At 43.7% G+C, this 26,043-nt stretch overlaps 1 protein-coding gene and 2 long non-coding RNA genes across 3 annotated transcripts in view; 1 reads left to right on the top strand and 2 right to left on the bottom strand.

The window, feature by feature from the left end:
- The first annotated feature begins 7,703 nt into the window (after window positions 1–7,703).
- Window positions 7,704–10,699, top strand: LOC127927143 (uncharacterized). The gene is made up of 3 exons (XR_008126362.1): window positions 7,704–7,732; window positions 8,882–9,455; window positions 10,174–10,699. It is a non-coding gene; the product is annotated as an uncharacterized LOC127927143 (long non-coding RNA).
- LOC127927142 (uncharacterized) lies at window positions 7,882–9,061 on the bottom strand. Its single transcript, XR_008126361.1, has 3 exons — window positions 8,977–9,061; window positions 8,493–8,858; window positions 7,882–8,240 (listed from the first exon to the last, which is right to left on the bottom strand). It is a non-coding gene; the product is annotated as an uncharacterized LOC127927142 (long non-coding RNA).
- Window positions 10,700–12,375: 1,676 nt separating the features above from the next.
- The window catches only part of LOC127927141 (cell migration-inducing and hyaluronan-binding protein-like), a 157,403-nt gene continuing 143,735 nt past the window's right edge, over window positions 12,376–26,043 (bottom strand). Inside the window, 14 exon segments of the mRNA XM_052512933.1 lie at window positions 12,376–12,548; window positions 15,134–15,289; window positions 15,459–15,616; window positions 15,693–15,779; window positions 16,390–16,594; window positions 17,509–17,559; window positions 17,561–17,692; window positions 19,285–19,496; window positions 19,959–20,174; window positions 20,771–20,951; window positions 21,827–21,982; window positions 23,845–23,880; window positions 24,414–24,545; window positions 25,985–26,043. The exon segment at window positions 25,985–26,043 is cut by the window's right edge and continues 27 nt beyond it. Of these exon segments, the coding sequence (XP_052368893.1) occupies window positions 15,181–15,289; window positions 15,459–15,616; window positions 15,693–15,779; window positions 16,390–16,594; window positions 17,509–17,559; window positions 17,561–17,692; window positions 19,285–19,496; window positions 19,959–20,174; window positions 20,771–20,951; window positions 21,827–21,982; window positions 23,845–23,880; window positions 24,414–24,545; window positions 25,985–26,043 (1,734 nt within the window). The 3' untranslated portion in view covers window positions 12,376–12,548; window positions 15,134–15,180.

Here is a 26,043-nt window from a genome sequence, read left to right as displayed (position 1 = left end):
GGTTTGTAACTCTCTCCGTTATTGGTCTATTAACTAATGGTGATGTCAGCAGGCAGGCCAAAACTCCATCCCACCAAAACAGGCTGAAATTTCAGGTGGTCTTTTCAAACAGCTCCCACACTAAAAGGGCATTATCATCATTTCACAGTATTATTCCAACCTCAGTGTGGAAATATATATAAAATACTGTAAAATCACGTTTTTGGCCACACTGGGCTTTTAACCTGTAATTTACCTTTTGGTTCTACTTTAAAAGTCAGGTAATCTCTTTCTCACTTCTACTTCATTGGTCTACATTTTTGTTCTATTGTGTTAAACAACGTTAACTTCCCACTGGAAAACACAGGTGCAAACATTTAGAAATCTGTCTCTGAGTAGGATGAAAAACAAGGAATATTTGTTGGTAATTTTTTCTCTCTTCTCGCGTTTTAAAAGTCAAGTATAGTCAAACGAACAATACAGTCGAATCACTCACATAGTCAACATTGTCACATAAACAGAGACCTGCATGGCGGGAAAGTTGATAGGTGACAGAAAACGCATGCGTTTGATTGGCCGGCCCACACTCTGTAGCACCGGGCTGAAACTGTCCCGAACCACAGATCTAGGATCAGATTACCTTAATTAATCTTTAGTGGTGAAAAACATCTGATCTTGGACCAGTAGTTATAGGAACAACTTTCACCTACTCCAGTCCTAGGGGCAGTGCGTGTGTGTTGTGTGGGAGGTGTAGTCTCTTGTGTGCCCCCACTACACCTAGTTCCTCCTCTCCTCTCTCCTTCATAGCTTAATCTTCTTGACCACAGGGATAGGGAGGACTTGATGGATCTTAGCTCTCTCCTCATTCACCTCCATGCGGACCCAGTCAGGTCGAAAAGTGCCCTTGAAGCCTACAAACGTTAGCTTGTCTGAAACACAGAGAAATCAAGAAACACTGGCTCAATGTCAGCTGCTCACATTCTGAGTAAACACAACTATGTCTCTCTCCACAATAAATACAAGAAACGCTGGCTCAATGTCAGCTGCTCACATTCTGAGTAAACACAACTATGTCTCTCTCCACAATAAATACAAGAAACGCTGGCTCAATGTCAGCTGCTCACATTCTGAGTATACACAACTATGTCTCTCTCCACAATAAATACAAGAAACGCTGGCTCAATGTCAGCTGCTCACATTCTGAGTATACACAACTATGTCTCTCTCCACAATAAATACAAGAAACGCTGGCTCAATGTCAGCTGCTCACATTCTGAGAATACACAACTATGTCTCTCTCCACAATAAATACAAGAAACGCTGGCTCAATGTCAGCTGCTCACATTCTGAGTAAACACAACTATGTCTCTCTCCACAATAAATACAAGAAACGCTGGCTCAATGTCAGCTGCTCACATTCTGAGTAAACACAACTATGTCTCTCTCCACAATAAATACAAGAAACGCTGGCTCAATGTCAGCTGCTCACATTCTGAGTAAACACAACTATGTCTCTCTCCACAATAAATACAAGAAACGCTGGCTCAATGTCAGCTGCTCACATTCTGAGAATACACAACTATGTCTCTCTCTCACAATAAATACAAGAAACGCTGGCTCAATGTCAGCTGCTCACATTCTGAGTAAACACAACTATGTCTCTCTCCACAATAAATACAAGAAACGCTGGCTCAATGTCAGCTGCTCACATTCTGAGAAACACAACTATGTCTCTCTCCACAATAAATACAAGAAACGCTGGCTCAATGTCAGCTGCTCACATTCTGAGTAAACACAACTATGTCTCTCTCCACAATAAATACAAGAAACGCTGGCTCAATGTCAGCTGCTCACATTCTGAGTAAACACAACTATGTCTCTCTCCACAATAAATACAAGAAACGCTGGCTCAATGTCAGCTGCTCACATTCTGAGAATACACAACTATGTCTCTCTCCACAATAAATACAAGAAACGCTGGCTCAATGTCAGCTGCTCACATTCTGAGTAAACACAACTATGTCTCTCTCCACAATAAATACAAGAAACGCTGGCTCAATGTCAGCTGCTCACATTCTGAGTAAACACAACTATGTCTCTCTCCACAATAAATACAAGAAACGCTGGCTCAATGTCAGCTGCTCACATTCTGAGTATACACAACTATGTCTCTCTCCACAATAAATACAAGAAACGCTGGCTCAATGTCAGCTGCTCACATTCTGAGTAAACACAACTATGTCTCTCTCCACAATAAATACAAGAAACGCTGGCTCAATGTCAGCTGCTCACATTCTGAGTAAACACAACTATGTCTCTCTCACAATAAATACAAGAAACGCTGGCTCAATGTCAGCTGCTCACATTCTGAGTAAACACAACTATGTCTCTCTCCACAATAAATACAAGAAATGCTGGCTCAATGTCAGCTGCTCACATTCTGAGTAAACACAACTATGTCTCTCTCCACAATAAATACAAGAAATGTCAGCTGCTGGCTCAATGTCAGCTGCTCACATTCTGAGTAAACACAACTATGTCTCTCTCCACAATAAATACAAGAAACGCTGGCTCAATGTCAGCTGCTCACATTCTGAGTAAACACAACTATGTCTCTCTCCACAATAAATACAAGAAACGCTGGCTCAATGTCAGCTGCTCACATTCTGAGTAAACACAACTATGTCTCTCTCCACAATAAATACAAGAAACGCTGGCTCAATGTCAGCTGCTCACATTCTGAGTAAACACAACTATGTCTCTCTCCACAATAAATACAAGAAACGCTGGCTCAATGTCAGCTGCTCACATTCTGAGTAAACACAACTATGTCTCTCTCCACAATAAATACAAGAAACGCTGGCTCAATGTCAGCTGCTCACATTCTGAGTATACACAACTATGTCTCTCTCCACAATAAATACAAGAAACGCTGGCTCAATGTCAGCTGCTCACATTCTGAGTAAACACAACTATGTCTCTCTCCACAATAAATACAAGAAACGCTGGCTCAATGTCAGCTGCTCACATTCTGAGTAAACAACTATGTCTCTCTCCACAATAAATACAAGAAACGCTGGCTCAATGTCAGCTGCTCACATTCTGAGTAAACACAACTATGTCTCTCTCCACAATAAATACAAGAAACGCTGGCTCAATGTCAGCTGCTCTGAGTAAACATTCTGAAACGCTGGCTCAATGTAGCTGCTCACATTCTGAAAACACAACTATGTCTCTCTCCACAATAAATACAAGAAACGCTGGCTCAATGTCAGCTGCTCACATTCTGAGTAAACACAACTATGTCTCTCTCCACAATAAATACAAGAAACGCTGGCTCAATGTCAGCTGCTCACATTCTGAGTAAACACAACTATGTCTCTCTCCACAATAAATACAAGAAACGCTGGCTCAATGTCAGCTGCTCACATTCTGAGTAAACACAACTATGTCTCTCTCCACAATAAATACAAGAAACGCTGGCTCAATGTCAGCTGCTCACATTCTGAGTAACACAACTATGTCTCTCTCCACAATAAATACAAGAAACGCTGGCTCAATGTCAGCTGCTCACATTCTGAGTAAACACAACTATGTCTCTCTCCACAATAAATACAAGAAACGCTGGCTCAATGTCAGCTGCTCACATTCTGAGTAAACACAACTATGTCTCTCTCCACAATAAATACAAGAAACGCTGGCTCAATGTCAGCTGCTCACATTCTGAGTAAACACAACTATGTCTCTCTCCACAATAAATACAAGAAACGCTGGCTCAATGTCAGCTGCTCACATTCTGAGTAAACACAACTATGTCTCTCTCCACAATAAATACAAGAAACGCTGGCTCAATGTCAGCTGCTCACATTCTGAGTAAACACAACTATGTCTCTCTCCACAATAAATACAAGAAACGCTGGCTCAATGTCAGCTGCTCACATTCTGAGTAAACACAACTATGTCTCTCTCCACAATAAATACAAGAAACGCTGGCTCAATGTCAGCTGCTCACATTCTGAGTAAACACAACTATGTCTCTCTCCACAATAAATACAAGAAACGCTGGCTCAATGTCAGCTGCTCACATTCTGAGTATACACAACTATGTCTCTCTCCACAATAAATACAAGAAACGCTGGCTCAATGTCAGCTGCTCACATTCTGAGTATACACAACTATGTCTCTCTCCACAATAAATACAAGAAACGCTGGCTCAATGTCAGCTGCTCACATTCTGAGTAAACACAACTATGTCTCTCTCCACAATAAATACAAGAAACGCTGGCTCAATGTCAGCTGCTCACATTCTGAGTAAACACAACTATGTCTCTCTCCACAATAAATACAAGAAACGCTGGCTCAATGTCAGCTGCTCACATTCTGAGTAATACACAACTATGTCTCTCTCCACAATAAATACAAGAAACGCTGGCTCAATGTCAGCTGCTCACATTCTGAGTAAACACAACTATGTCTCTCTCCACAATAAATACAAGAAACGCTGGCTCAATGTCAGCTGCTCACATTCTGAGTAAACACAACTATGTCTCTCTCCACAATAAATACAAGAAACGCTGGCTCAATGTCAGCTGCTCACATTCTGAGTATACACAACTATGTCTCTCTCCACAATAAATACAAGAAACGCTGGCTCAATGTCAGCTGCTCACATTCTGAGTAAACACAACTATGTCTCTCTCCACAATAAATACAAGAAACGCTGGCTCAATGTCAGCTGCTCACATTCTGAGTATACACAACTATGTCTCTCTCCACAATAAATACAAGAAACGCTGGCTCAATGTCAGCTGCTCACATTCTGAGTAAACACAACTATGTCTCTCTCCACAATAAATACAAGAAACGCTGGCTCAATGTCAGCTGCTCACATTCTGAGTAAACACAACTATGTCTCTCTCCACAATAAATACAAGAAACGCTGGCTCAATGTCAGCTGCTCACATTCTGAGTAAACACAACTATGTCTCTCTCCACAATAAATACAAGAAACGCTGGCTCAATGTCAGCTGCTCACATTCTGAGTAAACACAACTATGTCTCTCTCCACAATAAATACAAGAAACGCTGGCTCAATGTCAGCTGCTCACATTCTGAGTAAACACAACTATGTCTCTCTCCACAATAAATACAAGAAACGCTGGCTCAATGTCAGCTGCTCACATTCTGAGTAAACACAACTATGTCTCTCTCCACAATAAATACAAGAAACGCTGGCTCAATGTCAGCTGCTCACATTCTGAGTAAACACAACTATGTCTCTCTCCACAATAAATACAAGAAACGCTGGCTCAATGTCAGCTGCTCACATTCTGAGTAAACACAACTATGTCTCTCTCCACAATAAATACAAGAAACGCTGGCTCAATGTCAGCTGCTCACATTCTGAGTAAACACAACTATGTCTCTCTCCACAATAAATACAAGAAACGCTGGCTCAATGTCAGCTGCTCACATTCTGAGTAAACACAACTATGTCTCTCTCCACAATAAATACAAGAAACGCTGGCTCAATGTCAGCTGCTCACATTCTGAGTAAACACAACTATGTCTCTCTCCACAATAAATACAAGAAACGCTGGCTCAATGTCAGCTGCTCACATTCTGAGTAAACACAACTATGTCTCTCTCCACAATAAATACAAGAAACGCTGGCTCAATGTCAGCTGCTCACATTCTGAGTATACACAACTATGTCTCTCTCCACAATAAATACAAGAAACGCTGGCTCAATGTCAGCTGCTCACATTCTGAGTAAACACAACTATGTCTCTCTCCACAATAAATACAAGAAACGCTGGCTCAATGTCAGCTGCTCACATTCTGAGTAAACACAACTATGTCTCTCTCCACAATAAATACAAGAAACGCTGGCTCAATGTCAGCTGCTCACATTCTGAGTAAACACAACTATGTCTCTCTCCACAATAAATACAAGAAACAAACAACAACAAATAACACAAAAATCACCCAGAGCGATTGAGAGGAAGGACAGAGCGGGAAAAGGGAGAGGGGGAAGAAACAGGGGAAAGAGGAGGGAGAAAGAAAGACAAAGCGAGCTAGCTGGCAGTCCTCCTCCTCCATTCTCCAACACTGTGCATACCACGGAGGCGTCTCACCCCATCCAGGAATGATTTCTACACAAATAGACCATTTGTCGTCTCTGGAATTACACCCCACAGTGAGAAAAATGTGTCCCGCAGCCTGCTCCGGGATGTCTAGGGGTGTAGAATCTATTTAGTACAATGTACTGTGTGATCTAAAATTAGAATCAGAATTTGGAGAAGGATTTCTGAATTCCAAAACGTGGGTTGTGTCAAGTGACTTGAAGGGGAGAGGGGTTAAAGATGGAGGGAGGAGGGGAAGGGCCCTGCTGCTCTGGCATGGGGCTAAGTATTGATTATCCTCCACACACACACACACACACACACACACACACACACACACACACACACACACACACACACACACACACACACACACACACACACACACACACACACACACACACACACACACACACACACACACACACACACACACACACTTTATTACATAGGCTACTTACTATGAATCAGCATTTATGAGAGATGTATGTGAAACACTGTCAGCCCTGAACACTAAACACTGACCATCATTACAAGCCAGATCATTTTGAATCAATGAATACACCTTTACTAAAAGTTGGCTGACTGTATTTGATAAGCATACAGCACCAGTTTAACATTCAACACGGTTCACAGAACGTTAGTTTCTGAATCACAACAGTATACCAATAGCACCCTCTACTGTGTGTTGGTTGAACTCTCCAATAGGAACTATTCCAAGAAATCGAGAATTTGGGATTATCATGGTTCTATCTGCATTTTTTACCTCTCAAAACTGAGTTATTAACACAGCCCTAAACACTCTGTTAGTTAGTTACCTCTCAAATGAGGGTTTGGTCAGCTCTAAATAAATCATTAGTTAGTTACTAACTTGTTTGGTCAGTTAGTTTAGTTAGTTACCTCTCAACATGAGGGTTTGGTCAGCTCTAAGGAGCTACAGTAGTTAGTTAGTTACCTCTCAACATGAGGGTTTGGTCAGCTCTAAGGAGCTACAGTAGTTAGTTAGTTACCTCTCAACATGAGGGTTTGGTCAGCTCTAAGGAGCTACAGTAGTTAGTTAGTTACCTCTCAACATGAGGGTTTGGTCAGCTCTAAGGAGCTACAGTAGTTAGTTAGTTAGAGGGTTACCTCTCAAAACATGAGGGTTTGGTCAGCTCTAAGGAGCTACAGAGCTAGTTAGTTAGTTAGTTAGTTACCTCTCAACATGAGGGTTTGGTCAGCTCTAAGGAGCTACAGTAGTTAGTTAGTTACCTCTCAACATGAGGGTTTGGTCAGCTCTAAGGAGCTACAGTAGTTAGTTAGTTACCTCTCAACATGAGGGTTTGGTCACCTCTAAGGAGCTACAGTAGTTAGTTAGTTACCTCTCAACATGAGGGTTTGGTCACCTCTAAGGAGCTACAGTAGTTAGTTAGTTACCTCTCAACATGAGGGTTTGGTCACCTCTAAGGAGCTACAGTAGTTAGTTAGTTACCTCTCAACATGAGGGTTTGGTCACCTCTAAGGAGCTACAGTAGTTAGTTAGTTAGTTAGTTACCTCTCAACATGAGGGTTTGGTCACCTCTAAGGAGCTAGAGTAGTTAGTTAGTTACCTCTCAACATGAGGGTTTGGTCACCTGTAAGGAGCTACAGTAGTTAGTTAGTTAGTTAGTTAGTTCTCAACATGAGGGTTTGGTCAGCTCTAAGGAGCTTAGTTAGTTAGTTAGTTACCTCTCAACATGAGGGTTTGGTCAGCTCTAAGGAGCTACAGTAGTTAGTTAGTTAGTTACCTCTCAACATGAGGGTTTGGTCAGCTCTAAGGAGCTACAGTAGTTAGTTAGTTACCTCTCAACATGAGGGTTTGGTCAGCTCTAAGGAGCTACAGTAGTTAGTTAGTTACCTCTCAACATGAGGGTTTGGTCAGCTCTAAGGAGCTACAGTAGTTAGTTAGTTAGTTAGTTAGTTAGTTAGTTAGTTAGTTAGTTAGTTAGTTACCTCTCAACATGAGGGTTTGGTCAGCTCTAAGGAGCTACAGTAGTTAGTTAGTTACCTCTCAACATGAGGGTTTGGTCAGCTCTAAGGAGCTACAGTAGTTAGTTAGTTACCTCTCAACATGAGGGTTTGGTCACTTCTAAGGAGCTACAGTAGTTAGTTAGTTACCTCTCAACATGAGGGTTTGGTCAGGAGCTCTAGTTAGGTTAGTTAGTTCCTCTCAACATGAGGGTTTGGTCACCTCTAAGGAGCTACAGTAGTTAGTTAGTTACCTCTCAACATGAGGGTTTGGTCAGCTCTAAGGAGCTACAGTAGTTAGTTAGTTAGGGTTTGGTCCTCTCAACATGAGGGGTTTGGTCAGCTCTAAGGAGCTACAGTAGTTAGTTAGTTAGTTAGTTAGTTAGTTAGTTAGTTAGTTACCTCTCAACATGAGGGTTTGGTCAGCTCTAAGGAGCTACAGTAGTTAGTTAGTTAGTTAGTTACCTCTCAACATGAGGGTTTGGTCAGCTCTAAGGAGCTACAGTAGTTAGTTAGTTACCTCTCAACATGAGGGTTTGGTCAGCTCTAAGGAGCTACAGTAGTTAGTTAGTTACCTCTCAACATGAGGGTTTGGTCAGCTCTAAGGAGCTACAGTAGTTAGTTAGTTACCTCTCAACATGAGGGTTTGGTCAGCTCTAAGGAGCTACAGTAGTTAGTTAGTTACCTCTCAACATGAGGGTTTGGTCAGCTCTAAGGAGCTACAGTAGTTAGTTAGTTAGTTCCCTCTCAACATGAGGGTTTGGTCACCTCTAAGGAGCTACAGTAGTTAGTTAGTTAGTTAGTTACCTCTCAACATGAGGGTTTGGTCAGCTCTAAGGAGCTACAGTAGTTAGTTAGTTACCTCTCAACATGAGGGTTTGGTCACCTGTAAGGAGCTACAGTAGTTAGTTAGTTACCTCTCAACATGAGGGTTTGGTCAGCTCTAAGGAGCTACAGTAGTTAGTTAGTTACCTCTCAACATGAGGGTTTGGTCAGCTCTAAGGAGCTACAGTAGTTAGTTAGTTAGTTAGTTACCTCTCAACATGAGGGTTTGGTCAGCTCTAAGGAGCTACAGTAGTTAGTTAGTTAGTTAGTTACCTCTCAACATGAGGGTTTGGTCAGCTCTAAGGAGCTACAGTAGTTAGTTAGTTACCTCTCAACATGAGGGTTTGGTCAGCTCTAAGGAGCTACAGTAGTTAGTTAGTTAGTTAGTTACCTCTCAACATGAGGGTTTGGTCAGCTCTAAGGAGCTACAGTAGTTAGTTAGTTACCTCTCAACATGAGGGTTTGGTCAGCTCTAAGGAGCTACAGTAGTTAGTTAGTTACCTCTCAACATGAGGGTCTTGTCAGCTCTAAGGAGCTACAGTAGTTAGTTAGTTACCTCTCAACATGAGGGTTTGGTCAGCTCTAAGGAGCTACAGTAGTTAGTTAGTTACCTCTCAACATGAGGGTTTGGTCAGCTCTAAGGAGCTACAGTAGTTAGTTAGTTACCTCTCAACATGAGGGTTTGGTCACCTCTAAGGAGCTACAGTAGTTAGTTAGTTAGTTAGTTACCTCTCAACATGAGGGTTTGGTCACCTCTAAGGAGCTACAGTAGTTAGTTAGTTACCTCTCAACATGAGGGAGCTACAGTTTGGTCACCTCTCAACATGAGGGTTTGGCTACAGTAGTTAGTTAGTTACCTCTCAACATGAGGGTTTGGTCAGCTCTAAGGAGCTACAGTAGTTAGTTAGTTACCTCTCAACATGAGGGTTTGGTCAGCTCTAAGGAGCTACAGTAGTTAGTTAGTTAGTTAGTTACCTCTCAACATGAGGGTTTGGTCAGCTCTAAGGAGCTACAGTAGTTAGTTAGTTACCTCTCAACATGAGGGTTTGGTCAGCTCTAAGGAGCTACAGTAGTTAGTTAGTTACCTCTCAACATGAGGGTTTGGTCAGCTCTAAGGAGCTACAGTAGTTAGTTAGTTACCTCTCAACATGAGGGTTTGGTCACCTCTAAGGAGCTACAGTAGTTAGTTAGTTACCTCTCAACATGAGGGTTTGGTCAGCTCTAAGGAGCTACAGTAGTTAGTTAGTTAGTTAGTTAGTTAGTTAGTTAGTTAGTTAGTTACCTCTCAACATGAGGGTTTGGTCAGCTCTAAGGAGCTACAGTAGTTAGTTAGTTACCTCTCAACATGAGGGTTTGGTCAGCTCTAAGGAGCTACAGTAGTTAGTTAGTTACCTCTCAACATGAGGGTTTGGTCAGCTCTAAGGAGCTACAGTAGTTAGTTAGTTACCTCTCAACATGAGGGTTTGGTCAGCTCTAAGGAGCTACAGTAGTTAGTTAGTTACCTCTCAACATGAGGGTTTGGTCAGCTCTAAGGAGCTACAGTAGTTAGTTAGTTAGTTAGTTACCTCTCAACATGAGGGTTTGGTCAGCTCTAAGGAGCTACAGTAGTTAGTTAGTTACCTCTCAACATGAGGGTTTGGTCACCTCTAAGGAGCTACAGTAGTTAGTTAGTTACCTCTCAACATGAGGGTTTGGTCAGCTCTAAGGAGCTACAGTAGTTAGTTAGTTACCTCTCAACATGAGGGTTTGGTCAGCTCTAAGGAGCTACAGTAGTTATTTAGTTACCTCTCAACATGAGGGTTAGTTAGTTAGCTTAAGGAGCTACAGTAGTTAGTTAGTTACCTCTCTCAACATGAGGGTTTGGTCACCTCTAAGGAGCTACAGTAGTTAGTTAGTTAGTTAGTTGAGGGTTTGGTCACCTCTCAACATGAGGGTTTGGTCAGCTCTAAGGAGCTACAGTAGTTAGTTAGTTACCTCTCAACATGAGGGTTTGGTCAGCTCTAAGGAGCTACAGTAGTTAGTTAGTTAGTTAGTTAGTTAGTTAGTTAGTTAGTTAGTTAGTTACCTCTCAACATGAGGGTTTGGTCAGCTCTAAGGAGCTACAGTAGTTAGTTAGTTAGTTAGTTAGTTAGTTAGTTAGTTAGTTAGTTAGTTACCTCTCAACATGAGGGTTTGGTCAGCTCTAAGGAGCTAGTAGTTAGTTAGTTAGTTAGTTACCTCTCAACATGAGGGTTTGGTCAGCTCTAAGGAGCTACAGTAGTTAGTTAGTTAGTTAGTTAGTTAGTTAGTTAGTTACCTCTCAACATGAGGGTTTGGTCACCTCTAAGGAGCTACAGTAGTTAGTTAGTTACCTCTCAACATGAGGGTTTGGTCAGCTCTAAGGAGCTACAGTAGTTAGTTAGTTACCTCTCAACATGAGGGTTTGGTCACCTCTAAGGAGCTACAGTAGTTAGTTAGTTAGTTCAACATGTTTGGTCAGTTAGTTAGTTTAGTTAGTTAGTTAGTTTACCTCAACATTAGTTAAGGAGCTACAGTAGTTAGTTAGTTACCTCTCAACATGAGGTTTGGTCAGCTCTAAGGAGCTACAGTAGTTAGTTAGTTACCTCTCAACATGAGGGTTTGGTCAGCTCTAAGGAGCTACAGTAGTTAGTTAGTTAGTTAGTTACCTCTCAACATGAGGGTTTGGTCAGCTCTAAGGAGCTAAGGAGCTAGTTACCTCTCAACATGAGTAGTTAGTTAGTTAGTTACCTCTCAACATGAGGGTTTGGTCAGCTCTAAGGAGCTACAGTAGTTAGTTAGTTACCTCTCAACATGAGGGTTTGGTCACCTCTAAGGAGCTACAGTAGTTAGTTAGTTACCTCTCAACATGAGGGTTTGGTCAGCTCTAAGGAGCTACAGTAGTTAGTTAGTTTAGTTACCTCTCAACATGAGGGTTTGGTCAGCTCTAAGGAGCTACAGTAGTTAGTTAGTTAGTTAGTTAGTTAGTTAGTTACCTCTCAACATGAGGGTTTGGTCAGCTCTAAGGAGCTACAGTAGTTAGTTAGTTAGTTACCTCTCAACATGAGGGTTTGGTCAGCTCTAAGGAGCTACAGTAGTTAGTTAGTTAGTTACCTCTCAACATGAGGGTTTGGTCACCTCTAAGGAGCTACAGTAGTTAGTTAGTTACCTCTCAACATGAGGGTTTGGTCACCTCTAAGGAGCTACAGTAGTTAGTTAGTTACCTCTCAACATGAGGGTTTGGTCAGCTCTAAGGAGCTACAGTAGTTAGTTAGTTACCTCTCAACATGAGGGTTTGGTCACCTCTAAGGAGCTACAGTAGTTAGTTAGTTAGTTACCTCTCAACATGTTAGTCTAAGGAGCTTAGTTTAGTTAGTTACCTCTCAACATGAGGGTTTGGTCAGCTCTAGTTAGTTAGTTACCTCTCAACATGAGCTACTACAGTAGTTAGTTAGTTAGTTACCTCTCAACATGAGGGTTTGGTCAGCTCTAAGGAGCTACAGTAGTTAGTTAGTTACCTCTCAACATGAGGGTTTGGTCAGCTCTAAGGAGCTACAGTAGTTAGTTAGTTAGTTACCTCTCAACATGAGGGTTTGGTCAGCTCTAAGGAGCTACAGTAGTTAGTTAGTTAGTTACCTCTCAACATGAGGGTTTGGTCAGCTCTAAGTTACCCTCTCAACATGAGGGTTTGGTCAGCTCTAAGGAGCTACAGTAGTTAGTTAGTTACCTCTCAACATGAGGGTTTGGTCAGCTCTAAGGAGCTAGTTAGTTACCTCTCAACATGAGTTAGTTAGTTAGTTACCTCTCAACATGAGGGTTTGGTCAGCTCTAAGGAGCATAGAGGGTTTGAGGTCAGCTCTAAGGAGCTACAGTAGTTAGTTAGTTACCTCTCAACATGAGGGTTTGGTCAGCTCTCTCAACATGAGGGTTTGGTCAGCTACAGTAGTTAGTTAGTTAGTTAGTTAGTTAGTTTGGTCAGCTCTAAGTTAGTTTAGTTAGTTACCTTACTCAACATGAGGGTTTGGTCAGCTCTAAGGAGCTACAGTAGTTAGTTAGTTAGTTACCTCTCAACATGAGGGTTTTGTCAGCTCTAAGGAGCTACAGTAGTTAGTTAGTTACCTCTCAACATGAGGGTTTGGTCAGCTCTAAGGAGCTACAGTAGTTAGTTAGTTAGTTAGTTACCTCTCAACATGAGGGTTTGGTCACCTCTAAGGAGCTAGAGTAGTTAGTTAGTTACCTCTCAACATGAGGGTTTGGTCAGCTCTAAGGAGCTACAGTAGTTAGTTAGTTAGTTAGTTACCTCTCAACATGAGGGTTTGGTCACCTCTAAGGAGCTACAGTAGTTAGTTAGTTACCTCTCAACATGAGGGTTTGGTCAGCTCTAAGGAGCTACAGTAGTTAGTTAGTTAGTTAGTTAGTTAGTTAGTTAGTTAGTTAGTTACCTCTCAACATGAGGGTTTGGTCAGCTCTAAGGAGCTACAGTAGTTAGTTAGTTAGTTACCTCTCAACATGAGGGTTTGGTCAGCTCTAAGGAGCTACAGTAGTTAGTTAGTTACCTCTCAACATGAGGGTTTGGTCAGCTCTAAGGAGCTACAGTAGTTAGTTAGTTACCTCTCAACATGAGGGTTTGGTCACCTCTAAGGAGCTACAGTAGTTAGTTAGTTACCTCTCAACATGAGGGTTTGGTCAGCTCTAAGGAGCTACAGTAGTTAGTTAGTTAGTTACCTCTCAACATGAGGGTTTGGTCAGCTCTAAGGAGCTACAGTAGTTAGTTAGTTAGTTACCTCTCAACATGAGGGTTTGGTCACCTCTAAGGTTAGCTACAGTAGTTAGGAGCTACAGTAGTTAGTTAGTTAGTTACCTCTCAACATGAGGGTAGCTCTAAGGAGCTAGTTTAGTTACCTCTCAACATGAGGGTTTGGTCAGCTCTAAGGAGCTACAGTAGTTAGTTAGTTACCTCTCAACATGTTTGGTCAGCTCTAGTTAGTTAGTTAGTTAGTTAGTTACCTCTCAACATGAGGGTTTGGTCAGCTCTAAGGAGCTACGGTAGTTAGTTAGTTAACATGTTTGTTAGTTAGTTAGTTAGTTAGTTACCTCTCAACATGAGGGTTTGGTCAGCTCTAGCTAGTAGTTAGCTAACATGTTTGGTCAGTTAGTTAGTTAGTTAGTTACCTCTCAACATGAGGGTTTGGTCAGCTCTAAGGAGCTACAGTAGTTAGTTAGTTACCTCTCAACATGAGGGTTTGGTCAGCTCTAAGGAGCTACAGTAGTTAGTTAGTTACCTCTCAACATGAGGGGTTTGGTCAGCTCTAAGGAGCTACAGTAGTTAGTTAGTTAGAGGGTTTGGTCAGCTTAGTTAGTTAGTTAGTTACCTTCAACATTAGTTAGTTAGTTAGTTAGTTAGTTAGTTACCTCTCAACATGAGGGTTTGGTCAGCTCTAAGGAGCTACAGTAGTTAGTTAGTTACCTCTCAACATGAGGGTTTGGTCAGCTCTAAGGAGCTACAGTAGTTAGTTAGTTAGTTAGTTACCTCTCAACATGAGGTTTGGTCAACATGAGGGTTTGGTCCTCTAAGGAGCTACAGTAGTTAGTTACCTCTCAACATTAGTTAGTTACCTCTCAACATGAGGGTTTGGTCAGCTCTAAGGAGCTACAGTAGTTAGTTAGTTAGTTAGTTACCTCTCAACATGAGGGTTTGGTCAGCTCTAAGGAGCTACAGTAGTTAGTTAGTTAGTTAGTTAGTTAGTTAGTTAGTTAGTTAGTTAGTTAGTTAGTTAGTTAGTTACCTCTCAACATGAGGGTTTGGTCAGCTCTAAGGAGCTACAGTAGTTAGTTAGTTAGTTAGTTAGTTAGTTAGTTAGTTAGTTAGTTAGTTAGTTAGTTACCTCTCAACATGAGGGTTTGGTCAGCTCTAAGGAGCTACAGTAGTTAGTTAGTTAGTTACCTCTCAACATGTTTGGTCAGTCTAAGGAGCTACAGTAGTTAGTTATGACATTTGGAGGTCAGCTTCTAAGGAGCTACAGTAGTTAGTTAGTTAGTTACCTCTCAACATGAGGGTTTGGTCAGCTCTAAGGAGCTACAGTAGTTAGTTAGTTACCTCTCAACATGAGGGTTTGGTCAGCTCTAAGGAGCTACAGTAGTTAGTTAGTTAGTTACCTCTCAGTACCTCTCAACATGAGGGTCTTGTCAGCTCTAAGGAGCTACAGTAGTTAGTTAGTTACCTCTCAACATGAGGGTTTGGTCACCTCTAAGGAGCTACAGTAGTTAGTTAGTTACCTCTTAACTTGAGGGTCTTGTCAGCCCCGAGGAGTTCCAGTATTCTGGTCCAGGGGCCCCGAGTTACCAGGCGACCCTTAGACGTTATTATGACGATAGAGCTTGAGAGAGAAAGAGAGAGTGGGGGAGAAAGAGACAGAAGTGAAACAGAGATGGGGGATGGAGAAGAGGAGGCAGGGAGAAGAGAGAGTTAACTTTGTTCAACTCAGTGTCTTCCCACTCTAACATGAAAAAGTTAGTGTGTGTGTGTGTGTGTGTGTGTGTTCTTACTGGTCTGTCAGGTTGTTAACATAGCTCTCTATCTGGGCAGGTACACCCTGCAGTATGGAGTTCCTGAAGCCTTTGCTCTCCACCAGTCTCCCGTCATGGCCGTCCATTACCGTCAGCTGCACCCCATCATCTGGCTGGTACAACTTCCTGCCGTTAACCTGCCCGGCAACCACAATATCCAATCATGACATTATTGAATAACTTTTTACACACAGCGAAAGCAAACACACACACCTCTGTGTAGGCGAAGTCCTCCTTGATGTGGAAGAAGCGTGTGTTGTAGGACTCCAGCTTGACCTCCAGGAAGTGGTCTGTGGTGCGCTGTAGAGGAGAGAGAGAGAGAGAGAGAGAGAAGAGAGAGAGAGAGAGAGAGAGAGAGAGAGAGAGAGAGAGAGAGAGAGAGAGAGAGAGAGAGAGAGAGAGAGAGAGAGAGAGAGAGAGAGAGAGAGAGAGAGAGAGAGAGAGAGAGAGAGAGTAGAAGAAGAAAGAGAGCGATAGATAGATAGATAGATAGATAGATAGATAGATAGATAGATAGATAGATAGATAGATAGATAAGAGAAAAGAGAGAGAGAGGAGAGGAAGGAGAGAGAGCAAGAGTGAGAGAGAGATCTTAAGTGACCGATACTGGTATAGAAATGTCCATCCTGTCCACAACACTGCTGCAGAGATTTATTGATGAGATGCCAAGACTCTTTCTTCTCTTTCTTTGCATGACTGTATCTGTAACACTATATAGAGAGGTTGTAAAGGGTTTCAAACACGGTGAATATACTATGAATAATAGGAACTAGTGTTATTAGAATACTATGTACTAGTACTATGAATACTACAAATCAGTAATAAACAGTTTAAATAAGTGTTTGATGAACTATTTTAGAAAACGATGCACAGTGCCACTTGTGACCAACAGACTGAGCGCTGTCCTCACCAGCTTGGCGCTGGGCAGTTTCTTTGGCATGGGCACATCTACGATGGGCATCTCTGCGTGCAGGGGGTAGGCCTGTGTCATGCAGTCACTGGGGCCGCTGCCCTTAGGGATAACGGCTGTGATTTTAACCCTCTCACAACCCTTCACTGAACAGAAGGCAAAGTCCTCCTTCTCATTGTGGGCCTTCACTCGGAGGAACAGCAGGCTGAGAGGGAGACAGAGGAGACTAAGAGTTAATAAGGATTCACTCGGAGAAACAGCAGGCTGAGAGGGAGACAGGGAGACTAAGAGTTAATAAGGATTCACTGGGACAAACAGCAGGCTGAGAGGGAGACAGGGAGACTAAGAGTTAATAAGGATTCACTGGGAGAAACAGCAGGCTGAGAGAGAGACAGGGGAGACTAAGAGTTAATAAGGATTCACTGGGACAAAAAGCAGACTGAGAGGGAGACAGGAGAGACTAAGAGTTAATAAGGATTCACTGGGACAAACAGCAGGCTGAGAGGGAGACAGGGGAGACTAAGAGTTAATAAGGATTCACTCGGAGGAACAGCAGGCTGAGAGAGAGACAGGGGAGACTAAGAGTTCATAAGGATTCACTGGGACAAAAGCAGACTGAGAGGGAGACAGGAGAGACTAAGAGTTAATAAGGATTCACTGGGACAAACAGCAGGCTGAGAGGGAGACAGGGAGACTAAGAGTTCATAAGGATTCACTCGGAGGAACAGCAGGCTGAGAGAGAGACAGGGGAGACTAAGAGTTAATAAGGATTCACTGGGACAAACAGCAGGCTGAGAGAGACAGAGGAGACTAAGAGTTAATAAGGATTCACTGGGACAAACAGCAGGCTGAGAGGGAGACAGGGGAGACTAAGAGTTCATAAGGATTCACTCGGAGGAACAGCAGGCTGAGAGAGAGAGACAGGGGAGACTAAGAGTTAATAAGGATTCACTGGGAGAAACAGCAGGCTGAGAGGGAGACAGTACCTACTGTACTCATCTACTACACATTCTCCTCTCTCCCCCTGATCTCTCCCTCACCCTCTCTCTCCCGTCTCTCCCTCCCCTCTTTACCCTCTCTCTTCTCTTCCCCTCGCTCCCTGCCTCCCACCCTCCTCACCCGGTATCTTCCTCCCAGTAGTAATAGCCTCGGACAGGTGAGACTGGTTGATCTTGTCTCTGTGGTGGTCCTCATAAACACACCGGTCTTCCTTGTCTGCTTGGTCAGCCGGTTGTGGATGTCTGAGATGATCGTGAAGGTGGTGCCTGGTGGGTAGCAGAAGCCCACGTTGATCCAGTTGTTCCTGGAACACACACACAGACAGACACACAGTTAATCCATGATATCAGAAAGGACATGTTTACAGGAGGCTGCCCAGCACTGAGATGGGCTAAACAACTACTCCTGCTCACCGGTCATATTCATTAGTAAACACACCGTAGCAAAACATTTTGCCATCTTTATTGGACAAGTTCAGGTCAGTCTCTCTGTTTGTCAGCTTTCTTCCGTTTGGTGATAGTGAAACTAGAAACTAGTGAATACGACTCTGAGGTCCCGTGTAGCTCAGTTGGTAGAGCATGGTATTTTCAGCAACTGGGTTCGATTCCCAAGGGGGACCAGTACGAAAAAGTATTGGATAAGAGTGTCTGCTAAATGACGCTCAAGGCACCACAGATGATAGTCCGTACGGCCCAGCATGGCAAGCGGTACCAGAGCATCAAGTCTAGGTCCAAAAGGATTCTTACCAGCTTCTACCCCCAAGCCATAAGACTCCTGAACAGCTAATCAAATGGTTAACCAGACTATTTGCACTATACTTTTACTACATATTACCTCAATTACCTCGACTAACCTGTGCCCCCGCACATTGACTCTGTACCAGTACCCCCCTGTATATAGCCACACACTACTGTTATGTTATAGTTATAGTTATAGCTCTTAATTAAATTATTTGTTATTTTTCTATTTTCTTATTTTTAAGTTTATTTTAGTAAATATTTCTTCACACTTGTTTTTCTTATAAGTACATTGTTGGTTAAGGGCTTGTAAGCATTTCACTGTAAGGTCTACTACACCTGTTGTATTTGGTGCATGTGACAAATAAAATTTGATTTGATTTCAAATGTGAAATGTCATGCAGAGTTTATGGTTGAACCTGAAGTTCCATTCCACAAACAATAGATGGCGCCAGAGCAGCATGTAACCAATGGGAATGCCCATATCCCACAATACAGTATATGTTCCTCCCCAGAGTCCTTTCGGGGTAATCTCAGGCCAGGGAGTAGCTAACACGCTTGAAATGACTACAATGCCTCTGCTATTCAAATGACTGCCAATGATATTAAGAATATTTGCTGGGCAGGGGTGATGTCATATGCTAAGACAAACAGCCACCATAAACTACTGTATCACACTGTCCCTTGGGTTATAGGGTTCGTGGAAGGCAAGGGTGTGACTTGATGATATGGGTTTTATTAATATGACCACATGGTCAGGAGATGGGGCTTTGGGTTACTGGGGTTATTGTTGACTCATAAGATGTGGTGCCATGATGTGGACAGTTTTTTGGATCAGATGCTGAAACAATGCTGGGAGAAGGAAGTGAATAGTGTGTGTGGTGAAGGGTGCATGTGTGTGTGTGTCTGTGTGTGACTCTCTGCATCCACTACCAACCTGTGTAGTCTCTCTCTCTGTCTGTGTGTGTGTGTGTCTGCAGGTGTGTGTGTCTATATCTCTCTGAGTCCACTACCAACCTGTGTAGTCTCTCTCTCTGTATCTCTGTGTGTGTGTGTGTGTGTGTGTGTGTGTGTGTGTGTGTGTGTGTGTGTGTGTGTGTGTGTGTGTGTGTGTGTGTGTGTGTGTGTGTGTGTCTCTCTCTCTGAGTCCACTACCAACCTGTTGAAGTTGATGAGCCACACAGTGATCTCTGCAGGAGCAGCCTGGTCCCAGTGTACAGTGTAGCCCTTACCCAGGGTGACCACGGGCTGGAACTGCTGGTAGTGCTTCCTCTTGCCCAGAGCGCCCTCTAGTGTCAGGGGTCTGTCAGGGTACTCATCCTTTACCATCTGCATGTTCAGACTGGCAGGGTTACGTGTCTGTATGTAGATCTGAGGGACCACACACACACACACACATTAATTCACAAACGCATACAGACACAGACACAAGCACACACACAAACACACAAATGTGTGTGACTAGGAACATGTTCACTAATCTGGAAGACATTAGAAAGTGAGTGAAATGAGGGGGAAACGAGGTCACACTGCACAAAAACCTAGTGTATTAGCTTTGAGATGAAACTTAACCAACACTTTATTTTAAAGAATGTGTGAGTACATACTGTGTACCCATGTGTGTATGTGCTTGTATAAGATACGGTGTGTGTGTGTGTGTGTGTGTGTGTGTGTGTGTGTGTGTGTGTGTGTGTGTGTGTGTGTGTGTGTGTGTGTGTGTGTGTGTGTGTGTGTGTGTGTGTGTGTGTGTGTGTGTGTGTGTGTGTGTGTGTGTGTGTGTGTGTGTGTGTACATGCATGCTTCCTTCAGCTTGCATGGCGTATGCATACCAACCTGTGCATAATGCCCACTACAGATGGCAGCCCTCCAGTCAGGCACGTCAATACAGTCAGGGTGTCTCAGTAGCCAGTTGTCCTCTTTGACCAGGAAGGCTCCAGGGTACTCACTGACCGAGCCGTCCACGTCATGGAATATCGTGGTCTTGTCACCGTCCATTTGCATCTTGTTAAACCATGGGCCGGGCTCGCCGAAAAACACCCGGGACGTTATCTGATAAGAAGAGCAGGGGGTAGATGGGGGGGAAGGGGTGAGGGGTGGAGAGAAGAGAGGGGGATAGGGAAGGAGAGGAGATTGGGAGGAAGGGGGAGAAGGGGTGAGGGGTGGAGAGAAGAGAGGGGAGGGGGGAGAGGGAGAGAGGGGAAGAGGGGAAGGAGAGGAGATTGGGAGGAAGGGGGAGAAGGGGTGAGGGGGTGGAGAGAAGAGAGGGGGAGAGGGGAAGGAGAGGAGATTGGGAGGAAGGGGGAGAAGGGGTGAGGGGGTGGAGAGAAGAGAGGGGGAGAGGGGAAGGAGAGGAGATGGGGAGAGATGAGTGTCATGGAGGTGAGAAAGAGCAGCATGTCTCCCCTGTAAGACCGTGCTTATGGCACTACATTACCCATAATCCATCTTGACAGCTCATGCCCAAAATCTGCAGCTACGCTTTAGGGCAAACACACACACACACAATACACCCCAACTCCCATCATGTGTACAGGTAAATGCTAATCAGCGTGATACACCCCCCCTCACACACTCACTCACTCACCACCACTCACTCACTCACTCACTCCTCCTCACTCCTCCTCCTCCCTCAATCCCTCACTCACAGGCACGTCGTGGAAGGTGATGTCAGTGACGTTGTTGTTAGGGCAGCTCTGCCAGGAGTTGTTGAGTCTGAAGCCGAAGGCGCTGGTGTGTCGACCGTCCAGGGCAATGTATTTTCTGAAGGTGCAGTTCTGCACGTTGATGGGCCCGTCGTAGATCTGCATGCCGCGGATAGGGAAGTCACTGCAGCACAGACATACAGAGAGTCAGAAAGACCAGAGGGATGGAGACGAGTTAGAGAGAATGAGAGAGCGAGAGAGAGAACTTGACGGACAGACAGACCCCGGTAAAAAGTAGGGCACCAGGTAGGGAATAGGGTGCTATTTGGGACGTAGACAAGATCATGAGTGCTTTGCGATGTTCCCAAGTGTGCCGGAGGGGACATCGTCATCTCTTTCAGCACACAGACAAGGCTCTGTGCTATCGGATATTGGATAACGACTGCATCTTGGGACCATTTTGTAACACTATGCAAAAGTTCACATGTGGTTGCAAATGATAATTTTTTCTCCATACAGCATATCATGTAGAACTGAGACAGATGATGGATGACGGGTTTCTTTCACTCAGACAATAAAAGAATGTCAGATATGCACAAGTTGAGACATCATACTTTTAATCATACTTCTGTCTGGCCAAGCACGCAACACGCTGAAAATGAAAAAGTTGAAGGGGTTTATTTCAGGGTAAAATGTGAATGAGGAGAGGCGATACAAGGAAAGGAGAGGAGGAGAAGGAGGAGGAGAAGGAGAAGGAGAAGAAGAGGGGAGGAGGGGAAGGGAGATAAGAGAACAATAAATGAACAGACAGAAGAGGAGAGAAAAGGGAGAGAGACACACAGAGTGTATCTCTGTTTCTGTCTGTCTGTCTGTCTGTCTGTCTGTCTGTCTGTCTGTCTGTCTGTCTGTCTGTCTGTCTGTCTGTCTGTCTGTCTGTCTGTCTGTCTGTCTGTCTGTCTGTCTGTCTGTCTGCCCGCCTGCCCGCCTGCCTGCCCGCCTGCCTGCCTGCCTGTCTGTCTGTCTGTCTGTCTGTGTGTGTGTGTGTGAGCCAACACTCACACTCCTCGAGGCAGGGTCCTCCCATTGAGGTCGGGTCCCCCGGGACCCCAGATACGGTTGTCAGGAATGGGCATGCCCCTGTTCTCACTCTCCCCAACAAACAGACTGTTCTTCACCTCCTGACGAGAACCATCGTCATCAGGGAATGTACCACCACTACACAGATAGGGAAAGACAGAGACAAAGTGAGAGAGAGAAAGAGTTTGTGTGTGTGTGTTCATTTCATCGAAAAATACTTTTCATTTTTGTTGACTAAAATGTAACGAGACGAGAATTCCACGTGAGACTAATGGACATTTCATTTGACATCAAGCTCCTGTTCATCAGTTTTTTCCAATCATAAGCATGCAGAATATTCTTCAGTTGTGTGGATGGATTGAGCTGATCTGCCCGGCTCTCTCACACAGCTCCCAGTGGTCACATCAGTCGCTCGTCAATCTGATGCGAAGCCAGGACACTGGATTTGTAACCAAACTCAACTAGACACAATAATGCTTACTCTCTCTTAATTTAATGTAGGCTATTTTTACTCTGATCACATCAGTCTATATTGTTAGTCATGAATCTGTGTTGCCGCTCTGGTACCACTCTGGGGTGGCTGTTTTCCTATGGGGAAAACAAATGATATTTCTTGAATGTTAGGAGTACAATTATAGTTCTGACATCTTTAGAGAGGTCAAATTCTCCCCTTTTTGAAGAAAAGGCTTTTATTTACCCCCCTTGACGGTTATGATGTGGAGAAAATCAGAGCCGTAAGTGATTGAACATCTAGCCAAGGCTTTATATCCTATATGATGAATTATGTCAGGCATTGGTTACAATCTGTCACAATATAAATGTTGCCAGCTAAGGTATACGAGGGGGTCGTAGGTCTAGTTGGACAAGGCTATCTGAATGAGTACATGATGGAAGTTAGAAGTAGCTTAAATATTAATTATTTAATAGATTATTTTTCTATTATGTGACTAAAATGGCTGTGACTAAAACTGTCTAGAGTTTTAGTCGACTGATAATAACTAAAACTGTCCAGAGTTTTAGTCGACTGATAATAACTAAAACTAACGAAGAATGAAATGACTAAAATGTGACTAAAAGGTATTTTAAGACTAAACATAAAACCAAATCTAAAATAGATGCCAAAGTTAACACTTTTGTGTAAAATTCGGGTTAGGGTTAGAATTAGGGTTACGTTTAGGGAAGGTTAGGTTAAGGGTTAGGGGTTAGCGAAATAGGATTTTGAATGGGAATCAATTGTTTGGTCTCCACAAGGACAGTAAAACAAGTGTGTGTGTGTGTGTGTGTGTGTGTGTGTGTGTGTGTGTGTGTGTGTGTGTGTGTGTGTGTGTGTGTGTGTGTGTGTGTGTGTGTGTGTGTGTGTGTGTGTCTGAGTCCACTACCAACCTGTTGTGAGTGGTGGTGAGTGAGTGAGGTGAGTGAGTGAGTGAGTGAGTGAGTGAGTGAGTGAGTGACTGTCAGAGAGTTTGTGTGGCAAGGAAAGCTAAAACGAATGTGTGGCCAAGAGAGAGTGTAAAAGTGTGTGAGTCTGTGCCAGTGTGTCTCTCTCTGAGAGTGTGACCTGGTTTCTGAAACCAGCTACAAACCATGCCCAGGCCCATATACCGAGAGATGCCACTTTCACACTCCCAAATTACTTTCACACTCTTTCAAAGTCTTTCTTTCCCACTGCATCATAAGCAGACGACCATATAAGGTGTTTTCCAATTACTTCAACGGGGTCTTCTGCAGTCACCCGTAAATACAAACATGAACCACACATGCACGCCTCACGAAGACACACACACACACACACAGAGACACACACACACACACAGAGACACACACACACACACACACACACACACACACACACACACACACACACACACACACACACACACACACACACACACACACACACACACACACAGAGACACACACACAGCACACACACACACACACACACACACACACACACACACACACACACACACACAATGTTATTAACATTAATGTCTTACCTAGCCAGTGTTAGGCCAATTCCATTATCAGCAAATCTGAGGGAGAGAGAGAAACAGTTGTTGGAGCCAATCACATAGTAGACAGGATATTAGAATGAGAATATTACACAGACATTATCTGTTTCCGCATGTCAACAGTGTGTGTGTGTATGTGTGTGTGTGTGTGTGTGTGGTGTATTCACACACTGCTTGTCTAAAACTCCAAGGATAAGGGTTGACATTGGAAATGTTGGCGAGGATGCAAAGCAGCAACAGACTGAAGGTGTGAAAAACAATAGAGGATTCAGTGTAAATGCTAGGGGATGTTTCTGACAGTTACTGCTGTGTTGAGTGCTAGACCTGGCAGTAGAAGCCTAGAGGTAAGCATGATAATTGGGGTGGCAGCACCATAGGACTGAGAGGGAGGTTAGAGAAATACAAGCTAGTCAAAATGTAGCCATTTTTCAGAGGCGTGATTGTGTATATTTGTTAAGGTAGGTTACAGCTAAATATGTATTTGTTACAATCAACCTATCGTTCAATTCCTCCCTCCCACCTCTACCGCTCGCTCCTTCCCTCCGTCTACTCACTGGCAGTCGTCCAGCCAGACATCTCCTCCCCTCAGCCAGGCTCCGTGGTCCTGGTTCTTGTAGGCCACAAAATGGTGGATGAGAGCTGGGACACGGGGCTTGAAGGGATCCGCATCCTGGTGGGGTCCATATCTAGAGAGAGAGAGAGAGAGAGAGAGAGAAGAGAAGAGAAGAGAAGGAGAGAGAGAGAGAGAGAGAGAGAGAGAGAGAGAGAGAGAGAGAGAGAGAGAGAGAGAGAGAGAGAGAGAGCGAGAGAGAGGGGACAAGAGAAGAGAAGAGAGAGAGAGAGAAAGAGAGCGAGAGAGAGAGGGGGAGAAGAGAAGAGAAAGAGAAAGAGAGCGAGAGAGAGAGGGGGAGAAGAGAAGAGAAAGAGAAAGAGAAGTGAGAAAGAGAGAAGAGAGAGAGAAAGAGAGCGAGAGAGAGAGGGGGAGAAGAGAAGAGAAAGAAAGAGAAGAGAGAGAGAGAGAGAGAGAGAGAGAGAGAGAGAGAGAGAGAGAGAGAGAGAGAGAGAGAGAGAGAGAGGGAGAGAGAGAGAGCGGAGAGGAGAAGAGAAGAGAGAGAGAAAGAGAGCGAGAGAGAGAGGGGGAGAAGAGAAGAGAAGAGAAGAGAAAGAGAGAAAGAGAGAAGAGAGAGAAGAGAAATCAGCTACACCGGTCTGCCCTGCCCATAACTACCCACTGTTCCTTTAAACAGCTTAGAATCCAAGGCAGTCACCACTCTAATTCATGCAGAACTAAATCAAATAACTAAACTATAACAAAAAATGAAGCGTAATAAAGTCATATAATGTGATTAGTAATGTGGGGTAAACAGAACATACAGTGTATCAACAAATAAACCAGTCAGGAAGTTGTTTTGAATCAAGGGTTTGTGTAAAGTATTTCAAACATCACAGTCATTCATGCAGACATCTCTGCTATGCATTATTCAGTGTTCAACCAACGTGCTGTATGAAGCCTGGGGGACTGGGTCTGCAGACTGGGGTCAAATACTCTGCTTGAGGTGCACTTGGACTTTTAGGACGATTCAATTGATTGCATTGTTATAAGCAAACAATGTATTTGAAAGTCTTTGACATATGTGTCTGAAAGAGGTCTGCTAACTAGCTCCCGAGTGACGCAGTGGTCTAAGGCTCTGCATCTCAGTGCTAGAGGCGTCACTACAGACCCTGGTTTGATTCAAGGCTGTATCACAACCATCTGTGATTAGGAGTCCCACAGGGCAGCGCACAGTTGGCCCTGCGTGGTCCGGGTTAGGGTTTGGCCAGGGTAGGCTGTCATTGTAAATAAGAATTTGTTCTTAACTGATTTGCCAAGTTAAATTAAGGTTACATTTTAAAAATCTAAACAACTCCCCCTCACCCAGTCTCTCTGCATCCACTATCAACCTGTGTGTGTGTGTGTGTGTGTGTGTGTGTGTGTGTGTGTGTGTGTGTGTGTGTGTGTGTGTGTGTGTGTGTGTGTGTGTGTGTGTGTGTGTGTGTGTGTGTGTGTGTGTGTGTGTGTGTGTGTGTGTGTGTGTGTGTGTGTGTGTGTGTGTGTGTGTGTGTGTGTGTGTGGTGAGACACTGACCTTGCTCCCACTAGAGAAAGGAAGGGTCTCTTGTCCTTGTCGTTGGCCTGTGTCGTCTT

The sequence above is a fragment of the Oncorhynchus keta genome, unplaced genomic scaffold, assembly GCF_023373465.1.
Source record: "Oncorhynchus keta strain PuntledgeMale-10-30-2019 unplaced genomic scaffold, Oket_V2 Un_contig_9580_pilon_pilon, whole genome shotgun sequence".
NCBI lineage: Eukaryota > Metazoa > Chordata > Actinopteri > Salmoniformes > Salmonidae > Oncorhynchus > Oncorhynchus keta.
The sequence above is the reverse complement of the archived record's forward strand: the minus strand, read 5'-3'. Positions and strand labels throughout refer to the sequence as shown.